General features: G+C 36.3%; 2 protein-coding genes across 4 annotated transcripts in view; one reads left to right on the top strand and one right to left on the bottom strand.

Moving 5' to 3' along the window:
• Window positions 1-8957, bottom strand: part of LOC127842364 (GATOR complex protein NPRL3-like) — a 69243-nt gene extending 60286 nt beyond the window's left edge. For both annotated transcript variants that reach the window (XM_052371826.1, XM_052371827.1), the window contains exons 1-3: window positions 8809-8957; window positions 2911-2967; window positions 1790-1823 (exon numbers count right to left, since the gene is read on the bottom strand). In XM_052371826.1, coding sequence (XP_052227786.1) covers window positions 1790-1823; window positions 2911-2967; window positions 8809-8950 — 233 coding nt within the window. In that variant the 5' untranslated portion in view covers window positions 8951-8957. The remainder of the gene's footprint in view (window positions 1-1789; window positions 1824-2910; window positions 2968-8808) is intronic.
• A 9188-nt stretch (window positions 8958-18145) lies between these two features.
• Window positions 18146-26569, top strand: LOC127842367 (uncharacterized). 2 transcript variants are annotated; one of them, XM_052371832.1, is made up of 5 exons: window positions 18146-18337; window positions 19202-19287; window positions 19789-19884; window positions 24712-24796; window positions 25560-26569. In XM_052371832.1, exons 2-5 carry the CDS (start codon window positions 19222-19224, stop codon window positions 26414-26416), a joined length of 1104 nt encoding a protein of 367 aa, XP_052227792.1. In that variant the 5' UTR covers window positions 18146-18337; window positions 19202-19221; the 3' UTR covers window positions 26417-26569. The 2 variants fall into 2 exon arrangements, with proteins under 2 accessions (XP_052227792.1, XP_052227791.1); XM_052371831.1 differs by having other exon boundaries at window positions 18148-18344.
• The last annotated feature ends 1166 nt before the right edge of the window (window positions 26570-27735 follow it).

The following is a 27735-nucleotide window of genomic DNA, read 5'->3' as shown; positions in this document are numbered from 1 at the left end:
CTAATCTGGGACGACACTTTCAGTCCACACAGGCTAATCTGGGACGACACTTTCAGTCCACACAGGCTAATCTGGGACGACACTTTCAGTCCACACAGGCTAATCTGGGACGACACTTTCAGTCCACACAGGCTAATCTGGGACGACACTTTCAGTCCACACAGGCTAATCTGGGACGACACTTTCAGTCCACACAGGCTAATCTGGGACGACACTTTCAGTCCACACAGGCTAATCTGGGACGATACTTTCAGTCCGCACAGGCTAATCTGGGACGATACTTTCAGTCCGCACAGGCTAATCTGGGACCACACTGTCTGCACAGGCTAATCTGGGACCACACTGTCTGCACAGGCTAATCTGGGACCACACTGTCTGCACAGGCTAATCTGGGACCACACTGTCTGCACAGGCTAATCTGGGACGATACTGTCTGCACAGGCTAATCTGGGACCACACTGTCTGCACAGGCTAATCTGGGACCACACTGTCTGCACAAGCTAATCTGGGACCACACTGTCTGCACAGGCTAATCTGGGACGATACTGTCTGCACAGGCTAATCTGGGACCACACTGTCTGCACAGGCTAATCTGGGACGATACTGTCTGCACAGGCTAATCTGGGACCACACTGTCTGCACAGGCTAATCTGGGACCACACTGTCTGCACAGGCTAATCTGGGACGACACTTTCCGCTTTTATGGTATTTTTAGTTTGAAGGAAGTCCCTTCTTAACGAAAATCAAGTTTACGCGGAAAGTGTCATCCCTTATTAGCCTGTGTGGACTGCACAGGCTAATCTGGGACGACACTTTACGCACATGCATTATGACCAGCTTTCACAGAACAAGACACATATAGTCCTTACTCATATGACTTCTATGACTAGGACTAAATAATAAGCAAGATATGTGCTGAAAACATTTTATTGATGTAGTGATATTAGCACAAAGAACTTTTTAGTGGTTGCGAGTAACATGTAACATAATTAAAGTTCAAAGTCACATCAGCTTTGCTCTAGGAAAAAGGGGCTAAATGCATGTGTGTTTAGTAGCATCGCAGGCTAATCAGGGATGCTACTTTTCGCATATAAGATATTTTTCTTTCATAATAAGTCTCTTCTTTTGTCACCCTGATTGGCCTTTACTTAACCCATTTAAGCCTAGTGGACTCTCCCATCCTTCTAAATTGGATCAATTTATTTCCAAAATTAGGGATGTCTTGTATATTTATTTCTATATTTAGAATATTTCTTACAGAACTTCCTTTAATGCAAACAGCGCAGACCCAGACGCCGCATTATGCGGCGTCTCATCTGGGTCTACGCTGTTTGCCAAGTCCTTTTTTCTAGACACTAGGCATAAATGAGTTAAGGCACATGCATTAATCTCCGTTTTACCACAGGGCTAGTCATATTCATTCAAATTTGTGTCAAAATGCTGTAAATGGAATTGCACACAACAATATGTACAGTGGAATACATTTGTAATGCATGAATAACTTGAAAACCTCAGTAGGACATCATTTTATATAGCATTGTAACATTTGTAAAACTTGATATGACTGTTTAGGTAAACGCTTTCTTTGGTAAATTATTTTTACTTCAGATACACATTTTCTGGAGTGAAGTACTTGATTTATTGTAAATTTTATTAGATTAATGTTCTCTTGAGTAAAATACTTCTAGTTTATTTAATTGAAATGTTTTATTTGCTTCCATCACATTTCGTTATTTTATATATTGTTTAATTATTTAAGAATCAAATATCAAAAAAGGGATTCACAAACCCTGCCAACATGCTGTCTGATGTGGACTGCCTCCCTGGAAAATTATATAAGTGTGGGTCACTCTGGGAAAACTCGGCAGGCATAATGCATGTGTATTATGAGTAAGTCTCAGATTAGCTGTGCAGTCAGAACAGGCGAATCAGGGAACACTTTCCAGCTTTCAAGATATTTAAACCCTTACAGTGCTGGAACCGAATTTTGAAGGCCTTTGCAAACAGTTTGGATCCAAATGAGACGCCACAGAACGTGTTGTCTCATCTGGATCCAAACTGTTTGCTATTCTGATAGTATTCTTTGAAAAAAATCGAAGAAAATGCTAATTTTAGAAATTCAGCAGACGACATTTTAGCAGATGACAAATTACCAAGCATGCAAAGGGTTAAAGGATGTCTCTTCTTTGTGAAAATCAAGTTTAGGCCCAAACTGATGTCCTTGATTAGCCTGTGCAAACTGCACAGGCAAATCTTGGATTCTTTACACAAATGCATTTACCCCCTGTATTCCCAGAGAACGGCTAATAAATATAAGATCATGCCAAAAAGACAAACACAGAAGACAATGAGTAACAGACATGAAAATTTCACAATGAAGAAGAGGTAGCATGTTAACCCTTTCAGTGCGAGAACCGAATTTTGAAGGCCTTTGCAAACAGTTTGGATCCAGATGAGACGCCACAGAATGTGGCGTCTCATCAGGATCCAAACTGTTTGCTATTCTGATAGAATTCTTTGAAAAAAATCGAAGAAAATGCTAATTTTAGAAATTCAGCAGAAGACATTTTAGAAGACGACAAATTTCCCAGCATGCAAAGGGTTAAGTTAGTAGTGAGCAGTCTTGTACATCATGTAAAACACCCATCTTTGGCAATGTTCATCTAATTTACCGGCACCCCTTATTTATTCAGAATAAGAATCTTCTTTTATGTCAGATACATATCAATACACATACAAGCAAATGGGCCGTGCTCTTTGAAAAAGGTGTTTAATGCATATGCGTCAAATGTCATCCCACATTAGCCTGTGCAGTCCTGCTCAACACTGCCCAAAGCAGTATTATAATATTATATTACATTTATATTCATTATCTTAAATATCAATGAGTTCTTAAAAGAAGTGCTTACCTCTTAGCTTTTGTAAAATCCTTATTTATCTGAACTGCATATGGGTTCCTTGCACGACCTGAAAATTGAGAAAATTATTAAATTGTTGAAGTATTTTACAATGATGGCTTATACTACACATGTAAAAGTTTTGCAAGAAAAGCTGGATATTTACCCTAATTACCAATCTGTAAACAAACTGCATATGCCTAGAAAAATTGCCAGACCATAATTTAAAAAGCATGGGGACATTGTGATTATCTCCGTCGTCTGTCTCTCTGTCCGCCTGTCCTGGCCACTATCTCAACCTACACTATAAGCACTAGAACCTTGAAACTTACACACATGGTAGCTATGAGCATATGTGCGACCCTGCACTATTTGGAATTTTGATCTGACCCCTGGGTCAACAATTATGGGGGTTGGGGTGGGGCTGGGTCAGAGATTTTCACCCATTTTTATGCCCCCGTTATGGTGCATTGGCCATAACTTTTGCAGTATTGAAGGTAGCAACTTGATATTTGGCATGCAGGTGTATCTCATGGCGCTGCACATTTTGAGTGGTGAAAGGTCAAGGTCAATCTTCAAGGTCAAAAGTAAAAAAAATACAATCCAAGGGAAGCAATACGCTTTAAAAGGGAGATAATTGCTAAACCTGTCAAATGATAAATTGAAATTTTATTTCAAAGCGGCGCAATAGTAAAGGGGGCTTTATGTTTCTGACAAACACATCTCTTGATTTTTGATATTTTGATATAAAGCAAATATTTTTTACATTAACTTCTTCATGTCTACACCGATTCACTTCCAATTGATACTGAACATCTCTTATGACAATACGGTCAATCTCAACTATGCATGGCCCCATTACCAACCCTGGGGTGCCACCTGGGTCAAACATGCGGCGTGGTGATATGCTTCAGCCTCTGCCGCGCCATTTCTAGTCTTCAGCTGAGTTAGTTCAAAATGGCAGGGATTTATTTGATCTTTGAATATAGAGGGAACCAGTAAAATCTTTGTTAGGGGCTGGTTGTCTTCACAGATTTTGGCATGTATTGAGGTTTGTCATTAAATGTTTTAAATTTATGAAAACATTGGAACTTAATAGCTACATGTATAGTGAAAAAAAAACAAGAATACAGTTAAAGAAAGAAAAAAAAACTAAACTAGGCTCAAACCGCTGACACTTTAAGTAACATTCAAACATAACAGCTACTGGGCCATCCGTGCTCACATAGTGAGTGGTGTTTTTTATACTTTATATAAGCAATGCTAATTATTTCACAAAATTTAATGATACAACAGAGCTCTTAAAATTATTCAATCCTTTTGCTTAACTCAAAAAATATCTACTAAAAAACTTTCAATGTCTAAATCCAGTCATGATAATTTCACAATAATGATAATACAGTTCGTTGCCCTGTTCCGACATTTCACCGGTTCAGATGGAATCCGAATGTACCTCGGTAAATATGATGTAAATCAATATCTATTCTCTGAATGAAATTGTAACAAAAATAAATGGATAACTTTTGACCAGTTCCGATGGATTTGACGTTTAATTGAGTGGTGAGGCTCCTTAGGGGCAATTAGCAAAGTCATGCAATTTTACAGTTCTTTATCAATTTTCAACTCTTGTTTTGTTGTATTGTCAGTTGCTCAGACTCCGATTTTATTTCAGTAACCTATCTATGATTGTCTGTCTGTCTGTCAGCCTGTCCATATTTTGATATGACAGAGATTATTGAAATATTTCCAACACATGGCAGTATACATGTTGATATAGAATCCTAATATGGCCCAAACAATAAATATTGACTGTAAGCAGGCATTGACATCCGATATCACCATGCTTTTCAATCATTTTCTGTTTCTCTTTTACCAAATGTATTCTTTTTTCAACAGGAACATGGGAAAAATTAGGCTTAATAGCAGTGGGTCAGACTGCAGGACTCCATGTAAGTGTAAATGCAGTTCCCGGAAGTAAGCTCAACATTTGAGCCCAGCCCAAAATGCTACAAAAATAACGTTGAAATAGAAGAGGGGATACAGAAAATCACCTGGTAAATTGATTCGAGTGAAAGAGGCCTTAGCAGATAGTAGGAAGAGGTATTCCTATTACAAGAGCTGCTAGGAACCACGATTTGTCAGAAAGTTTCTTGAGACGTAGACTGAGTGGTGAAGTATCTTTAGACAGTAGGAATGGGCCTCAGCCAATATTCAGTAAACAAGAGGAAGAAGAGCTGGCAATGTGGTTATCGGAGATGTCCAAAAGAGGAATGGGCCTTGGTGTTGGTGAATTTTTGGACTTTGTCCAAGGTATCTTAAAAAAAGACAAGCGTAAAAACAAGTTAAAAAATGATAGACCTAGTTACACATGGTACTACAACTTTATGGCCAGAAATTCTTATTTAGTTGAGATACTGAAAGAGTCATCTTTAGAAAATTCACGTGCTAAGGAAACCATTGAAGAACTTGATAGATGGTTTGCCAATTATTACAAGTTTGTTTCAGAACTTCATCTTTTGGACAAGCCCAACAGAGTGTACAACGCAGACGAGTCGGGGTTCTCTATGGAAAGCAAAGCAGCGTCTGTAATCGGGCCTACCAAATGAAATTATCCAGGTAGAATGCCTCATTTAAGTGGTAACAGCAAGCAACGTTTGACAGTTATGTTTTGCGACAACGCTGATGGTGATATCATTCAACCATTTTTTATTTATCCTGGTCCTAAACCAACAGCCTACAACCCGTTGATTGGTAGCAGAAGCGGTACTAATATAGAGTATACTAATAAAGGGTGGATGAATGCAATGACATTTTTAAAATTTCTGAAACACTTTGATAAATATGCATGTAAAGAAAGACCTGTAATATTACTGACTAACAGTGTAAACAGCAATATGGATGTAGAAATTTTTGCCCTTTGCAAAGGAAAAGGGAGTTGAACTGTACAGATTAATCCCAAATGCAACACACTTTCTACAGCCTTTAGACAATGGTGTTTTTGGACCTTTAAAAAAGGCATGGTATGGTATTGTGCGCAGTTTCACAAGAGACAATCCTGGGAAAATCATTGGAAAAGAAAACTTTGCAGCAAAACTGCAAGAGGCATATTTGCAGTTTTACAAACAAATCATAAACAGTTTTAAGTCAACTGGCATTTTTCCAGTTTGTCGGTCCAAAGTTCCTGATGATCAACTATGGCCATCAGTTACTTTTGTATCTTTTGCTAAAGTTGCTGTAGATACAAACAACAACTAAATGGCCAGCTCAATGTCTGTAAATACTATTACTGATGTCAGCCCAGTGTCTGTTAGTACTTTGGCCAGTCCAGTGTCTGTAAATACTGTGGTCAGTCCAGTGTCTGTAAGTGCTGTGGTCAGTCCAGTGTCTGTTTGTACTGTGGTCAGTCCAGTGTCTGTAAATACTGTGGTCAGTCCAGTGTCTGTAAGTACTGTGGTCAGTCCAGTGTCTGTAAGTACTGTGGTAAGTCCAGTGTCTTTAAGTACTGGGATCAGTCCAGTGTCTGTTAGTACTGTGGTCAGTCCAGTGTCTGTAAGTACCGTGGTCAGTCCAGTGTCCTTATGTACTGTGGTCAGTCCAGTGTCTGTTGGTACTGTGGTCAGTCCAGTGTCTGTAAGTACCATGGTCAATCCAGTGTCTTTAAGTACTGTGGTCAGCCCAGTGTCTGTTAGCCCAATTTTTGTTAGTACTAGTACTGAAGTTGGGTCAGAGGTTTTAACTAGTACTAGTCTTTAGGTCAGGGCAGATGTTTTAAATGCACTGACTGCACATCAGTCCCCATTATCTATTCTTGCAGTAGTTGCAGCTTTGTCAGACAGTAATCTTGGTTGCCAGATGCAATCAGTATTAACATCACTATCAAATGTTTGTGATGTAAATACTGATTGCACCAGTAGTTCAGGTGTTGATGACATTGTGTCAACATCTGTTAGGGAGGCCCTTGTGTTCCCTTCTTGTAGTTATAGAAAGAAAAGGAAAACAAGTTCTGATACTTTGCCAGACTGCTTAACTTCATCAGAAAGCATTAGAACGTCAGCTTTGAGAAAGCTTGAGTCAGTACATGACTATTTGCAAGAAAAGAGCAGGCAGCTAAGAAAAAGTTTCTTAAAGAAAAAGTAAAGGCTCAGAACAAAGAAAAAATACTTTTAAATTCAGGTCAATCTTTTGTGATAATTTAGGCTAGTAATTGGTAGAGCTGCAACGATTTACCAACAGCTCGATTCGATTTCGATTTCAGACACTCCAATACCGATTTTTTCGATTCGATTCATCTTCAAACCTAGTTTTAACATATATTCACTCTTATGCCTCAAAATAAACATTTCTGTTCAATAAACATTTCTGTTCAAATGTGATTTCAATAAAACACATAAAAAAGATAAGCAAATTAGGAATGTTAATATAAAAACTTCTGACTAGAAGATTGTGTTGATTACACAATAATTATTTAAAAAAAATAATCATAAGAACGTATCTGGAATCAGTTGAATGGTAGTACTATCACATAATACTTTTACCCAAAACGGCAATAAGCATGTCTACCATTGTGACATGACAGCATCACCTGTTACCTGTAGGACAAATCACATTCTCTAATAAACTTAACAAAATTCCAACAGAAATAGAACTTCTTTTCTGGCTCGCAACTTCAGTAGTTGCACTTGTGCGACCTCTTAGTCTTGCTAAATTCATGTTATGTTTGCGTTTGACATATTGCATTAGATTAGTGGTTGAGCCGGACTTTGCGTACGCCACATCCGTGAAGCACAGTTTACACGCTGCTTTATCGGTAGGGTTACCATCCCGAAACCCAAAATACTGCCACACTTTAGATTTTAGCTTTTTAGGGGCATCTGATAATTTCAATTTGTCGGCAACAACTTGTTCAGCCATTTTGACTGCTTTTTCCAAAAGTAGACCGTAACGCGCTTATTGATTGGATGACTAAAGTAATAAGCAACCAATCGCGCGGGTCGTAATTACAGGTAAACATAAAACCTTCACCTTCCCATATCAATCAATAGTCAGAATACAGCGTGCTTTACGTATCTATGTATATATATGTATATATATTAAAGAATCGAACCGAATTTGGTAGGTTTGGTATCGTAATCGAATCGAAGCATTTCGAATCGATTTTCGATGAATCGGATCGAATGGTTGCAGCTCTAGTAATTGGTCGACCTATCCCAGCATAAACATTTTTTATCATTGAATGTTTTGATACAATTTGACCTGTCGATGTCAAAATCCCGTCGGAACAGGGCAACGAATTGTATATGCAGTTTGAAAGACATATATGCCCTGAGACCTAACTTTGCAATGTCATAATAGCTTGATTCAATAAACAATCAACAAATCTGGTTAAACTATACTAAATAATAGAGTTCTCTCTTAAAAAATATTCATGTTTCACTGGAGGCATGTTTTACACTTAAGATTGTTATTCTCGTTTCATCTGTTGGAAATATTGATAGGGTACGAATGGGTGTGCACTACTAAATAACCGGAAAATGAAAACTTGGAGACTATAACAAAAAAATGCACTGAAAAAGGTAACATTCTACTAGAAAAAGGCCGAAAAAAGCAGGTGCAAACAGTTGATTTTGATTTGTGTCGAGTTCTTAATTGGTTTGAACATGATATATCTTTTTTATTGCCTAAATCAATTCAGCTTGGAATGCGCTTTAAGACAAGGTATGGTTATGGGGATTTCTATGTGCAAAATGTTGTATTAATTTTCGCTGAAAGTTGTCGCTCTTACATGAATTATATTGGGAAAATATGTTGTATATTATAAGTTAACATTTAAAATAAACAATTCGGACATATGCTATCCGAATTCCTACTACAGTCACACCAACAAATGTCCTGCGAACACGTTTCTGCAAACCTTTGCCACTCGAAGCTCTTGAAGAAGCTTCAACCGGATATTTAAACAGCAGGCGATCCCCTCGAGAACCCGATGTCACAAATAAAATGGATAACAATTCATTTTGCTCAGACATTTTTGAGCCGATTAGGTCAATGGTCATTTACTCGATACTTTCGATCAATCCAAACGGTTACTTCCCTTTTCAATATTTGTTAAATTACAAGGGAAATTACTGATTAGTCTAATGCGAACATCGTGCGCTGTTATTTCCCTTTGAAGACGTTTCAAACTGTAACCGCATTCGCCGCGGAAAAGCTCTCAATATTTAAAGAAATAGCCGTTATGCAAGAGTAAGTTCTCGGTCAGCAGCTGGAGCGTGCCCGCAGAAGATTCTCTCACCTGTACATATTTCCTTATAGCGGGGAACTTCTGCGGGTGGCTCTGCTAATCCAGCTGAGTCCGTCACCCTCGAGCCGGACGTCTTCCACACTGCTGGGATTGCTGTCTTCTCCAAGATTCAGCGGACTTGTCACCCGCTGTTTATCGTCGAGAGCTCGCTGGCCCGGACCTGCCAGAGGTCCCGTCTGTAGGGGGACGGGACAGTGGAACAGCGAGACCACCAGTGTGGGGGACAAACGAGACGGACCTGGGGCTGCTTACCTGAGGGGGCCAAGCGGTTCCATGAACATTAAGGGGGTGGCCTAATAGAGGGACACCGGGGCGGCGGTACTCAGTACACTCAACGCACTGGGAAACCGTCTCGGGCCGTTATGCTCCCTGCGGGCCGATTATCACTGTCCGGCCCGGCTCAGCCGTGTATTATCCTCTAAATAATTATGTGTCGACAAAGATGAAAATATGAACATGCAATGCATATTAACATTGACTTGTATTTTTACGGCCATATTGTCAGATTTTAATAACGTATGGCACATTTTCTACCCCACGGTATGCAACAAACTTTGTCTTAAGGCTTTTCAGGCTTTATTGTGACCAATTACATTGCAATTAAGCTTTCTTTGCAGAGGGCCAGATAAGATGCGTATTTGCGTAAAATACGCATGGAAAAAAAGAAAATACGCATGTCTTAAAATTGTGTTGAGTAAAAAAACTCCTGGCTCAATTCGGATTATGCACCGTGTGCAATTTCAATGCGTATTAGCGGGTGTGACCCTTATGTACCATTCCCTTTATGTACCAGTCCCTTTATGTACTACTTTAAGACTTTAAATACATATGTTTACTTCAGTGAAAGGTTATATTATAATCTTATAGTTTTCACATACGCATATTGAATCAAATGTCAAATAAATTGCAATATTCATTTGATCTATTGATCCTCAATTCACATCCAATTTACTCACAATTTCCCTAGTGACGAATGCGACGCTGATGTATAAGTCATTTGTAAAGTCGACAAGATATTAACTGTTAAAGTCATTTTGAATAAAGTCAGACATTCAAATTCCAATTAAATGTAATTGAATGTTTAATGTACTCGAGTAAATTTACATTTTCCTTTATGCTTACATTATAATTTGCATTTATCGTTCAATTTATTAATGCGTTACTGCGCGGAGTTATTGAAGCACCTGGGAACATTGACAGCAACCACCATTATGTTACGAAAATTTTCAGGACAAACAACTATATGCACGAAATATTCTATGATTAAAATATACATTTGCAAATTTACATTATTTGCCTTAAATTCAGATAAACAAATCATTATAAAAAACAGTATTTGACTGGATAAAATGTGGGGAGCAAGTGAGGACTCTTGTAACTTAACCCATGTATGCCTAGTGGACTCTTTCATCCTTCTAAATTGGATCAATGTATTTCCAAAATTAGGGATGTCTAGTATATTTATTTCAATATTTAGAATATTTCTTACATAAATTCCTTTAAGCAAACAGCGCAGACCCTGATGAGACGCCGCACGATGCGGCGTCTCATCTGGTTCTACGCTGTTTGCCAACGCCTTTTTTCTAGACGCTAGGTATAGATGGGTTAAAAGTTGATCGGTATCCACGATACACAAGCAGAGGCCAATGACCGCGATTTCATTAAGTGTAAATTTATTCATGAATTCAAATCATTAAACTTTGCAGCAGATGGAGCTAAAACGGTAAATCCTGAAGTGGGTTAATTTCACATTGAGTCGTGATCGATGGACCCCCACCCACGGAGCTGTATTACAGGTTGGGTATACAGCAGTAGATTGCGTCAATTATCTTCTCCAAAATGAAGCTGAACAAACAAAATACGATACAGGGAAATAGTCTCATCTGCGGCGTCTTGCGTGGGTCTGATGAGTAGGCACTGCCACCAGAGTTAAACGAAAGTGATTTTGACATATTGTGGGCATCGACTTTGCAAACGAATTCTTTATGAAAATATCAATGGAAGACACTTGGCGATCAAAAATAAATTAACATAATGTGAATTTAGTATCCGTCGATCAAATTCGTATTTATATGTGTATGAATTGATATTCCATATCTTATGTGTGTCGCAATAAATTAAGTAAATAACATGATTGGTATAAATTGTTGTTTGTTTGGTATATACTTTTTTATTTTATTATACAGTATGTTAAACATAGCCTGTATTGAAAAAAAAATCGCTGAGCACAAGTTTTTATTAAAATGTAAGCGCTAGAATTCCTTATTCTGGGCATTGTGGTAATTTATGTTCGTAAATCTTTCAATATGTATTCCTCCTCCCAACATTACGGCACAAATATGTTTAACACAAAGTCCTTTTTCGTTGACAGGCTTAATTTGAGAACGTTTTCTGAAGCAGGATGCTGTCGTTTTTAACAATTTCCAATGTAATGTATATCTTACCTCCTACAAGAATGACCTTATCAGATTGGCTTAGAGCGGGCACGTGCCCATAGTGTATTTTCCATACACCCCGAGTAATTTCCATTCACCCCGAGTAATGGGATATACTTTGCTTTGCTCTCGTATGGTATGACATTACTGAGAGTGTATATCCCATACCCCATCAGTTTCTAACAGTGTAACTAATAATACCTATATGCTTACATTTGATACGAAATATGTATTTGGTACGAAATATGAAAAAAAAATCGTTTTTTATGATAAAATATAAAGCTTATATAATTGCTAAATTTAATACACATTCATCGCATGTTTATATCCGAACCTGTAATCTATGGACGCTAAGCCGTTAAGCATAAGAAGTTATACACTGTCAATATGTTCGGGTGACAAGATATTTCATTGTTAAATTGGTGAACGATCTAAGATACCAAACTGTTTGCTTTATTAGCTAGTACCATCATAAAATAAGACATTAAACAGTGGAGGTCATACACAACTGATGTTGAAAAACAAAAGAACAAATATATATGGGTTCTGCTCTTTGAAAAAGGGGTTTAATGCGTGTGCGTAAAGTCTCTTCCCAGACGACACTTCACGCACATGCATTAAACCCCCTCTTCCCAGACGACACTTTACGCACATGCATTAAACCCCCTCTTCCCAGACGACACTTTACGCACATGCATTAAACCCCCTCTTCCCAGACGACACTTCACGCACATGCATTAAACCCCCTCTTCCCAGACGACACTTCACGCACATGCATTAAACCCCCTCTTCCCAGACGACACTTTACGCACATGCATTAAACCCCCTCTTCCCAGACGACACTTCACGCACATGCATTAAACCCCCTCTTCCCAGACGACACTTTACGCACATGCATTAAACCCCCTCTTCCCAGACGACACTTTACGCACATGCATTAAACCCCCTCTTCCCAGACGACACTTCACGCACATGCATTAAACCCCCTTTTCCCAGACGACACTTTACGCACATGCATTAAACCCCCTCTTCCCAGACGACACTTCACGCACATGCATTAAACCCCCTCTTCCTAGACGACACTTTACGCACATGCATTAAACCCCCTCTTCCCAGACGACACTTCACGCACATGCATTAAACCCCCTCTTCCCAGACGACACTTTACGCACATGCATTAAACCCCCTCTTCCCAGACGACACTTCACGCACATGCATTAAACCCCCTCTTCCCAGACGACACTTTACGCACATGCATTAAACCCCCTCTTCCCAGACGACACTTCACGCACATTCATTAAACCCCCCTTTCACAGAGTAAGGCTCATATATAACAGAAATTATAAAATGCTCTTGCTGCACTTTGCTTATTTATGAAAGTCAGTTTCCGGCTATCGTTTGTGTATTTAAATTATTTTGATTTACTTACTGACCAAACAAAATGATTCACAAAGCAAATATTTTAATTTATTGCGAATGTTCCACGCAAATGGCTTGTAAAACATAAAATGCAATATACTTTAATGCATATTGATTTGGGGGATAAGTTCACTTCATATCTCATTTTGTTCTGTAATAAGTTACGAGAAATTGATTTAACGAAAGTTAACCTCGTACGGATGGGGGCAAAATATCTTTTAAGTCGTTCTAGTTGAAATACAGTTGGTGTTGCTTGGTTAGTTTTCAGTGTATTTCAAACTTCTTATATTGTTTATTTTGTATTCATAAATTTAAATTGAGCTTCGCTGTGGAAAACATGGTCTATGAATGTCAGAAAAATGTCGCCCCATATTGGCCTCTGCAGTCAGCACGGGCTAATCAGGGATGACGATTCCCAATTTTATTGAATTTTCCGTTTTAACGAAGTATCTCTTAAACAAAAATTAGGTAAAGGCCCTAATTAGCCTGTGTTGACTACATTAACGGGAACAGGACATGCATTTCCACTTCTTTTCAATCCTTGCTTGTATATTTTCGCTGCGTATTCTAAATGTACTAAAATTCCTTTCCAAACACATGCTATATCTGAATACCCGGGTCTAGTTGTGGCACGTTTTATCCTACATGTACAGCACATTTAAATTTTGTCTTTAAACACTAGACTTTCGATATTTCTTAAGCTCGCTTCGTGATAATATTAATACTTAAAATATTACGGCACACTATCGTCAGATAAACGAGACCATGTCAGCGCGCGCTTGAGCACGCGAGCGCACGAGACATTATTTATTCCGTATCTATCATTCTCCCCATATGACAGAGGGGGTAATCACGTGATTATCAGGATGGCGACGTCCTTGCCGAGGCCGGTATTTTTCGCCGTTTTATACCCTTAAATAACTTATTTTATTTTTTAAATTCCGCCCACTTTCCAGACATATTAGCAAGAAAGTTACTGGCGTTTATTTCATAGTAATAATAACTCTATATCTCGAAATTACTCGGTGCGATATTTCTTAGCGGGATGACCTAATTAGGGCCCCTCTAAGAAAATTTGCGGGAAGTAAAGTCGAGATACAAAGCGAATTTAAATACGAAATAAACGCTAATCACTTTTTTTACTGATATGGCTGGAAAGTGAGCGTCGTTTAAAAATTAAACAAGAGTAATAAAGGGTATAAAACGACGAAAAATAACGGTCTCGGCATTGACGTCGCCATCTTGACTATCACGTGATTACCCCATCTGTATGAGCCGCTACAGATAAATATTCTTTGAGCGTTGTATTTATTTACTGTACCCAAGTACCTTACAATTGTAGTACCTTTGCCATGTATAGGTCGAGTTTGATTGATTGCCAATCTTTAATGTACACTCTTCTACCGTGGCTTATCTGACACGCTTAAGAAATTTAAACTGTAAATATGGAGGATGTTAAATAAATCACTCGCAGTACCGCATTTTAATTATTGAAATTCGATATGTGTGCAGAATTTAGGAAACGCAATTAAATCTGCGTTAAGGTTCGTATTCATTTCAATATAACGAGAATTGATGATATTCTGCTTGCAAAAGGGAAAGTGAGAACAGAAAAGTGACTGATCTTATCCGCTTGTAAACAGGAATAATTACTAATGCTATTGTACCCAAATTCCGTTTTAAAATGTACCCGTTCGAACAGTATTTTAATTGCATTTTTATTCACATGACTTTCATTTTGGTTTATTAAGAAGCATATATTCTTGTAATAAAGCGAGTAAATTATATTTGTTATATCTACGCCTTTATTATTGAATAAATCTTGTGTAATAGAGATATCAACTCTGAGTATCAGCAGTTGTTTAACCCATTTATGCCTAGTTGACTCGCCCATCCTTCTAAATTGGATCAATTTATTTCCAAAATTAGGGATGTCAAGTATATTTATTTCTATTTTTAGAATATTTCATAAAGAAATTCCTTTTAAGCAAACAGCGCAGACCCAGATGAGACGCCGCATTATGCGGCGTCTCATCTGGGTCTACGCTGTTTGCAATGTCCTTTTTTCAGGACGCTAGGCATAAATGGGTTAAAAAAAATTACAGTGATCTTATTCTCGTGGTTCTTATTTCAGATGTGTATGTATGCACAGATAAAACGTTGCACCGTAGTGCAAGTTTTGAATACTAAAACATTTTGGACAATAGCTTTTAGAAGCTGTATTGCTTTTAAAGAAGTTAACTGACTAAAACGAAAATTATAATATATATTTCGTCTGTAAAATTACAATTATGAATAAAGATAACGTACATCTTTCTTGGTGGAACGTGTTACAATTGTCTGAAACAGCTGAGTCAGGCGGTCGTTAATCCAAACTCGGATTATGCTTAACTTTGCTGTTTTTCTAACTCATTTTTATTTTGTGATGTATACATGGTCGATAATGTCAATACCTGCCAGAATTTATTAACAATCTGGTTGCTGTTTGAAATACATTACTCCACGGTATATACTTTTATTCCCCCATATACAAGACACGAAGATCAAAACACAATATAACTATATATAAACAATGGTTAAATAGATACAAACATAAACGATATATATGGATGTTAATATCAACATCGGCAAAAAAAGAGAACTTTATAAACAATATTATTTAGTAAAACTGTCTTATGTTACGTAGAAGAGAAATGTGATACTACCTCTTAATTAATATCACACAACGACTGAATACGTACAGTAGACAAATTGACAAATACCCTGACGTAAGTCATGAATGGCTTTTTAATCTGTTTGCATCGTGACCATCGTGCTAACCTCGCGGCATATGTTTCATTAAAAATTTTGCAATATAAAATACAATTTCTGTGCATGATAAACTGTGGTGGTGGTGGTGGTGGTGGTGGTGGTGGTGGTGGTGGTGGTGGTGGTGGTGGTGGTGGTGGTGGTGGTGGTGGTGGTGGTGGTGGCGGCGGCGGTGGTGGCGGCGGCGGCGGCGGCGGTGGCAGTGGCGGCAGTGGCAGTGGCGGTGGTAATTACAACAGCAGTAGGAGTAGTAATAAATATGTTCTATTATTTGCACGATTGTAAGACACCAAAATGACATGCTTTTCAATGAAATACATTACACAGTCATTTGTTTGTAATCACTCATCATCGTGTTAATTCGATCCGAACAAAGATGGACCGTCGCCCACTTGTGATAAATTACTTTATTCGATATAAAGGAAGTTGGTTCCTTTCCCATTGTTCTTTATTCCATATTTAAGTTATTCAAGCGTACACTGTATCATACTTGATATAAACTTTTTAGTAAAATAAGAAAAAGACAAGATAAATTCTTAGGTAAATCAAAACAAAATGACTAGAATGCATTTACTTTATGCATTACGATAATTGCTCATGTTTCTTCTTCGCGCTTGACTAAAATTTCTTCTTTAACCCGAACTCGCGTTTTCTACTGCGTATCGAATACTACTTCACATTAACCATACCTAGCACCTTGACTGAAAATACTTGCGGTGCAACAATTTATCTCTAAATCATTGAAAATTTAAGATTTACCTTACTTGATTATTAAATTTAATGGTATTTCGTTTTTGGGCGAACTATAATGTATATGAATATAACACGGTAATATCGGTAAGCTTTATGTGAGTAATGGACGGGTAATCGGTTACAGGAAATAAAATTAAATATAAATTAATGGATAATTATTAAACTGGCGCCTTTAAAACCGTTTTCTAGTTTATCTAGTTTATCTCAAGATGCTAAATGTAATGTAAAATGCTATGACAAATTAAAATCACGAGATTGAACAAATCTGCGCGCTACTGAAATTGGTATCGCAATAAATATTAAATTTCACACAGATCACATCAACAATTTATCAGATATACCATCGTTTTTAAGAAATATTTTTAAAGCACAATATTAACCAAACATATCCTTAGCCTTTTTATTTTTCAGATTGTGCTCACATGCGATCAGTTTAAAAACGAGCGCGTTGTGCAGTCGTCAAAATGATACAGACGACTGACACTTATAGAAAACAGGCTTTTGGAAGTTGTGCTTCCAGGACAGTTTAATTCTTATATCTTAGCATGCAACTTAAACGTTCGAACATGTTTCGGTGGTTCGGTGGTTTAATTAAAGTTGGGATTTTTTCGTTAAGGGACGTCTGTAGAATCACAACTTCCGAAAGCCTGTTTTATACACGTGTCAGTTATCTGTATCATTGTGACGAGAACACGACGCACAATCTTTATATTATAAAAAAATTATACAGACAGAATTATTTCAAATGAGATCATAACAAAGTACAGTACAGGGATGCAGTGTACTGACTTTATTATGAAATGAAATGCGTAGAATGCAGAAATAATACTTAATTTACGTAAATAATATTGGAGGCTTCAAAATGTTATCACAGCTCTTGAAACCATTCTAGAAACTAAATTGCCAATGGGAGAGTAAAATTATTTTACAGATTTCGGTAATAACCTAAATAAACCGCCAAAGTCATGGGTGTTTCATTAATTAAAACATTATTTTATATAATAGATATATAACTTTCCCCCAAATAGTTAAGTAGTCTGACAGCCTATTCCCCTCCCAAAAATTGAATTGAGCCGCGCTCTGTGAATAGGAGTTTAATGCATGTGCGTAAATTGTCGTCCCAGATCATGGACGACACTTTCCGCCTAAACTGGATTTTTACCAAGACGAGACTCTGTTTGAACAACAAATATAATAAAAGCGGAAAGTGTCGTCCCTGATAAGCATGTGAGGACTGCACTTTCCGCACGTGCATTAAACCCCCTTTTCAAAGAGCGCGACTCAATAAAAATAAGGCTTTAACTGCATAATAAAATGATCATATCATTATGAGAAATCGCCTCTTTTACATCAGTCCGAAATCAATAAAGCAGCCTTGTTAACATTCGTTATCACGATTTAAACCATCAACTCAACAATTCGATTTCTCAATCGCCAACACTGCGTTGTTATACCCATACTGTATGTATACAGGCATGCGAATGTCGCGAGATATCGCGTGTCTGAAAGGTACGTATACAGGCCTCGACTCGAGTGATTTATCGTAAGTGTTCGACTGTACATATTGTTCGGAACAAATTTACAAGGGAGCGAGTGATTACGAACGATAGACGTTTGTAGATTTTGCTATGCAGCACGATCAAACGCTAGTTATTTTGGGAGTTTTACATTTGTGCGAATAATTGAATATTGTTGTTGATGTCGAGGGAATACTAGTTTATTAAGTACGGAGTAAGTAAAATTCGATTTTTAATATAATAATAATAATAATAATAATAATAATAATAATTATAATAAAAACATAATAATAATAATAATAATAATTATGATTATTATTATTATTATTATTATTATTATTATTATTATTGTGTATATTATTTATGTATTTCCTCTTCTTCTTCTACTTTTTTCTTTTTGTTCTTCTTTTTCTTCTTCTTCTTATTATTATTGTTATTATTTTTTTATGAAAATAATAACAATTATTATTAATGTTATACATATATATACATTTATTAGTATTATTACTTTTATTATTTGTATTACTAAAAGTATTAGTAGAAGTATTATAATTATTAGAAGTAGTAGAAGAAGTGTTATTATTATTATTATTATTATTATTTTATCATCATCATCATCATCATCATCATCATCATCATCATCATCATCATCATCATCATCATCATCATCATCATCATCATCATCATCATCATCATCATCATCATCACCATCATCATCTGTTTTATTGTTATTATAAGTTGTTGTATTGGTATGCTGTTGTTGGTGGTGGTGTAAGTGTTGTTGTTTTTATTATGTCTACAACATATGCTCATTAATATAAGTTTAATTTTTTATAATGTATTTCTTCGTAATGATCTGGACACAATAAATTGACTCACCTAACATGCTGATGGAGACGGAAACAATTTGATGGACAAACACATAATATTAAAACATACGGTAATAAATCGTCATATAAGTACATAGTGATTACAGTTTTGATTATTAATGACAGCCTATTTAAGAGAACGCATATGTTTCTTTTGAAGAACTGTTAGTTAAAATCGTTCATTTTCCATCGCCATTTCTAGGTCCATCCATCTGAATATCGATGTCTCCAACCACAGTTGCAGATTCAACAAAGGACGTGGACGCACGAAAGTTAGCTCAGAGAAAGGTAGGGTGGCATTTTACTGAAAAAAAACACGAATGGCCGACCGCCCTATTCCTTTCCGATTAGCTGAAAGACTGACCGTCCGAACGACCAACCGACCAACTGAAGAGCGGATTAACCGACTTATCCGATCCAACCCGAGCCGACGAAGACTTACGGACAAACTGACTAAGAAAAAAACTATAAAATTGCGTAAATTGTTTCACTAAAATATTCCGTATTATACAACTTCGGTGTGGTATAAACGTATTACTAGCTGTTTTAATTTGGATTTTATGTATTTAAGTGTCTTTGATTTTGCATGTGTCGTTTCATTGTTGTTTAACAGCAGTATAAGCACTAATATATTACATTTATGGTTTTATAATTATTATGATACTACTTAATAATAATGATACTAGTAAAATAAATAACTAAAAATGAAAAAAATAAAATACAAATAATAGTAATAAAAGTAATAATAATAGGTTTCAATATCAATATAACACAAACACTTAATTTCAGACTAACAAGCCGCTGATCGAAAAGCGTCGCCGGGCTCGGATCAACGACTGCTTGACTCAGCTGAAGACCATAGTGCTTGGCTCCAGCGAACAACAAGTATGTTGTTGTTGTTTATGTGTAAGGTTAAGAAATATTTCAATCGTTTCTATGATAGTGTTAACTGTTGCATATTGATGAAACATTGGATAACACATAGGAAACGATATAAGTGTTTTTGTTTTAATTATATTTAATTATTTATATATTTGGGTTTTGAAATAATACATATGACTAGTCTGAAGTATAATGTTTACGTAGATCAATGTCACGTTTAGACTTTGTGACATTTACTTTAATAATTAAAAAACATAATGGCCATAAAATTATATCAAAAGACAAAATGAAGCAACCAAACCATATATTTATTGTCAGAGGCGTATTTAGGTGGGGGGCTAGGGGGCTAAAGCCCCCCCCCAGCTGGCTGGCTAGACACGATTTTTAATAAAAATGAGCCCCTTACAGTTTCAATCCACTTGTGTATTTCCTGTCATATGTCCCTAATTAAGCCATAAACAGCTGTCGATTTGTGTGATTAGCCCCCAGGCATGTGTACAGACGATCTAACCTTCGTCAGCTAAAGTGCACGCTTCATTTACTGTAAGTAATAAACTGCGCTATTTGATTGGCTTAAGAAGATACATTCAACTAATGAAATTCATCCGTATATTTAGCTATAGATACATGTTTACAAATGGCTGCCGCATGAGACTTGTGAAAAACAATATTTCAATTTGTAGCAATTAAAGAGTTTAGACGAACGCAATGGACAATCATTATTATTTTTTCGGTAATTTCTTTGATGAATTTAATTGGTATTAGCTCTTTAGAGTGATAGTCCTTTTGAGTAACAAGTTATTGCCAGTGAAATTCAACTGCACACTTAATGAATGGCAATTAGTTATTATTATTATTTTTTTTTTTTACAAATCGGGCTAACTGCTTTGATGTTCATCCATAGTTTTTAAAATTAAAAAAGACTCAAAAATGAAGAATTACTTTGCTATATGAAACTAAATCATTTTCTTAAAGCGTGACAACATCGAGGCGGCAACACACAAGAAACCTAACGACTCCCTTTGTAGACACTTATGTGAACGAAATGGAAACCCAATTCAGTGATTTGTAGACTAAGGCAGCCATGGGATTATACCTGAACAAATGTGCTCCTCTCCTGTCAGTGCTAGTGACCTTGAATGGTTCAATGATGATCTCCCTTCCCCTCAGTCCCTCCCTGCCGAGTTGCACTTTATATGGCAGGCTAGGTGGAAAGGTGTACCCAACCCACCTACTTCCCTTCAGGGCTCTGTTGCACATTGTGATTCCCAGCTGTACCCCATCATTTTCACTGTTTTGTCAATATCATGTGTGTTCCCTGTCACATCATGCGAGTGTGAAAGGAGTATCAGTGCCCAAGGACTTGTTAAGACAAAACTAAGATCATCAATGGGTCAGGACAGGTTGTCCGCTGTGTGCCTGCTTTCCATTCATAGGGACATGGACATAAACATTTTAATGTTGTACCTAAGTTGACCTGGTAGGATATCCAACACGATTAAATAGGAGGTCCACCCATCTAACTCCGTAAAAAAGTTATGGATAAAGATAATGTCTCCCACCACTTTAGTGGTTTGAGAGACATTTGATTTACCCCTGTGTGTCTGTCTGTCCGTGTGTCTGTCACACTTGATGTGTGAACTCAAGTTCTTATTTGTTTTACATGCACTTTTATCATGCAAAATGCTGATTAGATAGCAGGAAATCGCATCATTTCAAGGTGCCATTTTGAAAAAAATTCGACGACGAAAGGGGACACCCCTCCCGCACCCTCCCCTGTTGAGCCCCCCCCCCCTCTGAACATTTTCTGGATACGCCTCTGATTGTAGAAACTACTGTTATACTAAAATCAGTATGTAGTCATCATGTTAACATCATGTTATACGGACTTGTTAATATAATTTCATAGCTTAAAACTGGCTCTATAAGAATCGATTAATCTATATAAAATTTGGAAAAGTCTAACATAATTATTTTAAAAGCAGGAAAAGATACACATATATATCGCCTTAGTATGCGAACAAAGGACTTCTATATGTTAAATATTTCTAACTTAAACTACAACGTTTATGTTTCGTTAGGACAAATAAAGGCACCCGATAGAAAAACTTGAGTAAACTTTAGATGTGTATATAGATATATGTATATATATATATATATATATATATATATGTATATATGCAAGGTCTTTCAATGGACATTTCAGTTTACAAGTTTTTTAAATGAAATAAATCTTCCAAACATCTGTGCAATTATGTATTTAAATGTACAAGTGAATTAAGCGCATGTGATCGAATGCAGCGAAAATACATGTATGCCATTTGATCGATAAAAGGCCTTGCGGTAATTGTTTATCACTTTTCCCCATAAGAAGCAAAGTGAAAAAGGCTTTTGCAATCAGCATAAAACCAGAACAGCCTGCGAGTAACTCGCAGTTTGTTCAGGTTTTATGCTGTTTGGTGCTCATCAGTATCTATGGGTTGGAAATTAAGCCTTTAAATCTTGAATTTAGTACGAAAGGTATTTGAATAAATAAAACTTTTTATTGGAATACAGCTGCGTCAAAATACGTATCTGAATGGTTGAAATGTCGATTGATGATTATGCATGGAGGAATGGTCTGGGGTTCTTTGTTTCGAAAAAAATGCCTGAAGTTATTGCGATTATTTAAAGATATATTATTATTTCGTTTTTAAATGAATTACATTGACAAAAACTACAACAACAAAATTATATTTAATTAACACGAAAGGACCAGCCATACACGGCTTATTCTCAAAAGTGATCTCGACAAATATTTTGAAAGTCAAGAACATAATTTCACTACACGTAAGTTTCACAGTATCTAGCGTTTTAACAAAAACCACCAATATAGTGAGCGGATTTTGCAGAAATATTTTGATTTAGTAATGGATTAACTTCATAGATATTGGACCAAAACTCGGTTTAAATAAATTGTCAAAAGTGTATCTAGATATATATATGAAACCGTTTTAGTATGTGTTTACCATAAATAAAATAAGACAATATATATTGTTAATTTCATGATGTTACCCCTGCTAAACTAGCGCAGGGTATTTAACTATTATCGCAGGATTTATTTTTCTAGTTTCTCAGTTAAATCCGCTTGTAGTCTTTCTAATGATAAATCACCATACACTATAACAATTAAATATACATATATTAAAAAAAATACTCACAGCAAATGAGATGGTAAATTTCAGTTGGGTACAATACAGTTTTTATTGACACTTCTCCGTTCTCTCTTTCCTTTTGTAGCAGCATTGCGCTTTTCTCGTAAGATTGAAATGTAAACGAAAGTTAATGTACCTTTAATTGCCTTTTCTCAATTGTGCGATAGATCGAATTGCAATAATTGGTTCGCAGCATAGCGAGTGATTGATTAAGCATCTCCATGTTTAAAGATTTAATTTCGTAAGCGTGCCTGAAAAGTCCAGACAGAAAAATGAAAATTCAAGTTTGGCAATCAATCAAACCTGACCGATAAATTGTGAGCGTAATAAAATCGCACGACATTATTGTACATAGTCTGAACAAAGAACCTTGTTTATAAAGTAGCGCTACACAATTGACGAATGTTAAAACCGAAATAACTAATGTCTCGTGCGCACGCATGTTCAGGCACGCGCTGACGTGGTCTCGTTTATCTGACACGAATATCACGTTAAATCTTATGTACTCCATATTATCACGAAGCTCGCTTCAGACCGCCAGTAAGTCAAGTTGTTAAAAATAAAATTCAAATCAAATTTGGGTTTCGAACGTGTCCTAACAAGACGGTATTAAGAAACAGCACGAGTGTGGCAATAAAAGTAAACTACAGCGTACAAATAGGAACTAAAGAGGAGTGATAATGCATGTTTAGCGTCCATTGATATGGTAATTTATAAAGATCATCATAGCTGTAACAATTCATTGTTATTCATATTAGAGTGGTTAGTGATCTATGCCAAAATTGGACCACAAAATACGATTTATATATTTGATACGCCGCTTTTGTCGTTTATAAAATACCTCTTTGATCGATTCAGAAATAATGTTCAATTTATCTTTGTGTAGTTGACAATCAGCAATGTTCAATTTATCTTTGTGTAGTTGACAATCAGCAATGATAGGTTTTGTATCCATGAATATTATCAAGAATACGTGACTGTTTTTGGTCCTTTATGAGCCGATTATTTTATGATAATAAAATATATTAATTGTCAATACCAACTTGTCTGTGTATTATTAAAGATGTAATAAAAACTAGAATAAAAAATAGGAACTAATTAATGTGTTGTAAAAGAAAGATATCGGTAACCGTGCTCTCAGAATACAGAAAAGTCTTTGTCTGTAACGGGTCTGTAAACAAAATAGCTGAAGACATGTTACAATGAGCAACTGTTTGAGAAAATACTTGATAAACATCAATTTAACAGTTATACCAACTGCAAGAGAAACCAAATAATGCTCTGTTTGTTCAAATAAACATAAACATGTTACTATGACATGCATTCCGATACAAAATATGTAAGTTGAACAAGGTTTATCTGTTTCCTTATGTCAAAAGTAGGTAACTGTTTTGCCAGTATATGTCTGTCAGATTGACCTTGGGAAAAAACGCCTTAAAGTTTGACACACATATAGTGCGTAGCATATACATTTGATACGAGCATCAGTGTCCGCAGATTCTTTTGATATCTACCATCCAGGACGGATAAAAACCACAACAAATAAATAAGGAAAGAAGTACAGGCGATGAAAAGATTGTTAACAACCTAAAACATAGTTTAGCATCATAAAGCTTTATATTGCCTTATTTTTCAGGCCGGTCGCACATCCAAGTTGGAGAAGGCGGACATTCTGGAAATGACAGTGGAGTTCGTGAAATCACGATTGAACAAAACTACGGGTAGGTAAAATGAGAAAGTATCAAATATCCACTGAATAGTTGACTGAGTAAGACGTGTAGGACAAAAACAATTGTAAATTTGATTTGCTATTTGAAGTGTTTTTTTTTGTATAAATAAATATTTTCATATTTGTCTCGGCATATTGCTTTTATTCAGACAGTTTTCGAGTAAGATTAAAGCATTTAGTATTTTTGTAAGCTACCGCAAGGGCATTGAACAGTAGGTCACCATAGAGATAAACATACAATGCAAATCAATAGATTAAATTGAAAGTTTATGGATCGTCACTTATATCAATCTAAACAAGTATGCGAATGCTACATTTGAAAATGTTATTGGTATGTACTAATAGACATGCACGCATATATGCAATATTTCGTTTTTGCCACATATAACCGCATCTACCCAATAGTAATGTATAACCGTGGATATTTTTGTGAGTGATAATTGGTAAAGTGGTAGATAGGGGTAGCCGTCAAACTCCCTCCTTTTTGCGTTGACCGTTTTTAATGCGGTGATCACAGATATTATCATTTATTTACTAGAGTTTTGTTTTCATAATGTCCCTAATCGTATAAATTGTAAAATATAATGTAATTTTAATATGAGTTGCTCTCATTATCTTCATTTTATTCTTAAGTGTTCGTGTGTTTTTAAATGCGCTAGTTTAATGAGATATTGATTACTGGTTGTGTGAAATTCCATTATAATGCGTACCTAAACAGTTTTTAACAAAAGCTAAAATAACATGTTATTTTTTAGGCTCCATGGTACCTAACTCTCTTCAATCAAGTGACACGTCAATCAAGTGTGATGCCACGTATGTTGCCGGCTACTCGGAATGCCTCTCCGAGATCTCCCGGTTTCTAGAACAAACTCTTTCAAATAATACCACCTTAAAAGAAAAACTAGAACGTCATATTTGTGATAAATTAAATTCGAATAGTGTTACCAATCTTTCTGATGCGCACTCTAAGAGCAATAACGAAGTCTGTCACACATCACAAGAACATTCCGTGTCATCTGACTGCGATGAAGTGAATGATTTTAGGACAAATGGATCACATGTATCAAATGAGAAAAACACAGAGGAGCTGATAGGTTCAAACGGCTTGCCGACTCACACTAAAACCACCGATCAACAGGTAACTGCAACAGGACAAGATTGGCAGTATGGGCAGCCTTTGGGATGGCTGTATGGGAATCAGGTGGTGTTGATACCACTTCCGTCTCCATTTTTCGAGCATATCAAACAACATCAAACCTTCAGACAAATCCTACCCCTATCTAACAACGCATGTTTTCCAGGAAATTCTCAAAGAATGTCAACGTTTCCAACACAAAGTACCCTATCTCCGACAATCGTGTGCTCAGAACGCGCCAATGAGGTTTTGGCGTTTTCAACACCAAATGCTCAACATCAAGATATGAATAACTTGGACTTGACCCAATGTGTCGCAGTGTGTTCAACCCCAAACGGACCATCTGACAGAACCAGTACCCCACCACTTGCACAAGGATTTGTTTGTTCTACAATTGCTCCAGTTTGTTTGACCTTGCAACCTCACACTGCGCATACGATTTGCGCGGATACGATACCTTACTGGCGACCATGGTGATCATATTGTTTATGCGTGTTTGTGTCTGAACATTCTGTGATAGGATCTGATATGAAATATATATTGATTTTGATATTTTGATATAAAGCAAACATTTTGCTAAAACATTTTGCTATAAAGTTTGTATTTATTAATAAAGCTAACCAGACTCAACGGCATTTTATTTTTTATGTATTGACACTGGTAATACCATACATTTATTATTTACATTTCTTTAATGTAGGCTGACAATGTTTTAGTTTTGGTTGATCGCATGCCTTTATATTGTTTTATTTAAAAACATAATCGTTGTAGATACAGGTGATGCATACAATATGTTTATACACGGTAACAACAACCGAGGCTATAGTACATATCCGTTTGGAAGACTTCACCGAAAAGTTTGGTAACGATTTTTAAAAGCCACATAAAAACTCTAAATCAACGAATATTTCGTAAAATATTTCGTAAAATAAAGTTAACCCACACAAAATCAGTGTTCCTTATAGCAATAGCTAACATTTCAACGCTAGATATGGTAAGAAAACGCAGATTTAACGAGGTACAAAATGCTCGTTTTTATTGTTTGTGTCACAATTTAGTCCATGTGAATTTCCCGTGATGATATGCGAACATAAACGAGCAAACGCGAGATTGGTTTCGGGCAGCACCGAAAGCACAACGTGTTTCGCGTGAGCTGCCGTTACTCGTAAATGTTCGGATATCGTCGTGGGAAATTCACATGGAATATATTTTGTCACACAATAAATAAAAACGAGCATGTTGTATCTCGTTTAATCTATGTTAAAAGATTGAATGTAGCGTTGACAATTTGGCTATTACTATAAGGAATACTCATTTTTTGTGTGTTAACTATTTCTTAAGAAATATTCGTTGAATTTGAGTGTTAATAGGGCTTTATATTTGATACCATTCGATTGATTGTTTGTAAACGATCACATGTCAATCAGATTGTTTTCTATAAAGTGAACAAACCCCAAAGGCAAACACATTAGAAGTATAAAACCTGTGCAATTTACAACACATTAACTAAGCACATTTTCAATGAATTGATTTATGCAAAAGGATTTGTTTAAAATATTACCTGTTCGCACCACCCAATTTCAATCAATAGTTATTGTTCGCAAATGATCATGTTTAAAAAAAAACTTATTTACACAAATGAAGGTCTTTATAGTAAATGTTTGCTTTATAATAATTGTGAATAAAAACATAATGTTGTTATAATGTTAATTCTACAAATTTTCTATGTCATTACTTTTTTTGCTCGTTAATAATGCATATTATTTTTAATAATCTTGTAACTATAGATACGTTTC

This window comes from Dreissena polymorpha, chromosome 8, assembly GCF_020536995.1.
Source record: "Dreissena polymorpha isolate Duluth1 chromosome 8, UMN_Dpol_1.0, whole genome shotgun sequence".
In the NCBI taxonomy this organism is placed as follows: Eukaryota; Metazoa; Mollusca; class Bivalvia; order Myida; family Dreissenidae; genus Dreissena; species Dreissena polymorpha.
This window is presented reverse-complemented; position numbering and strand designations above follow the sequence as displayed.

What these genes read in the sequence shown, in the direction of transcription:
- LOC127842367 (XM_052371832.1), top strand. Translation starts at nt 19,222, where the DNA reads ATGTCTCCAACCACAGTTGCAGATTCAACAAAGGACGTGGACGCACGA. An exon ending in GAAAGTTAGCTCAGAGAAAG is followed by an intron (nt 19,288 to 19,788) that starts GTAGGGTGGCAT and finishes ACTTAATTTCAG; the next exon opens with ACTAACAAGCCGCTGATCGA. An exon ending in ACGATTGAACAAAACTACGG is followed by an intron (nt 24,797 to 25,559) that starts GTAGGTAAAATG and finishes GTTATTTTTTAG; the next exon opens with GCTCCATGGTACCTAACTCT.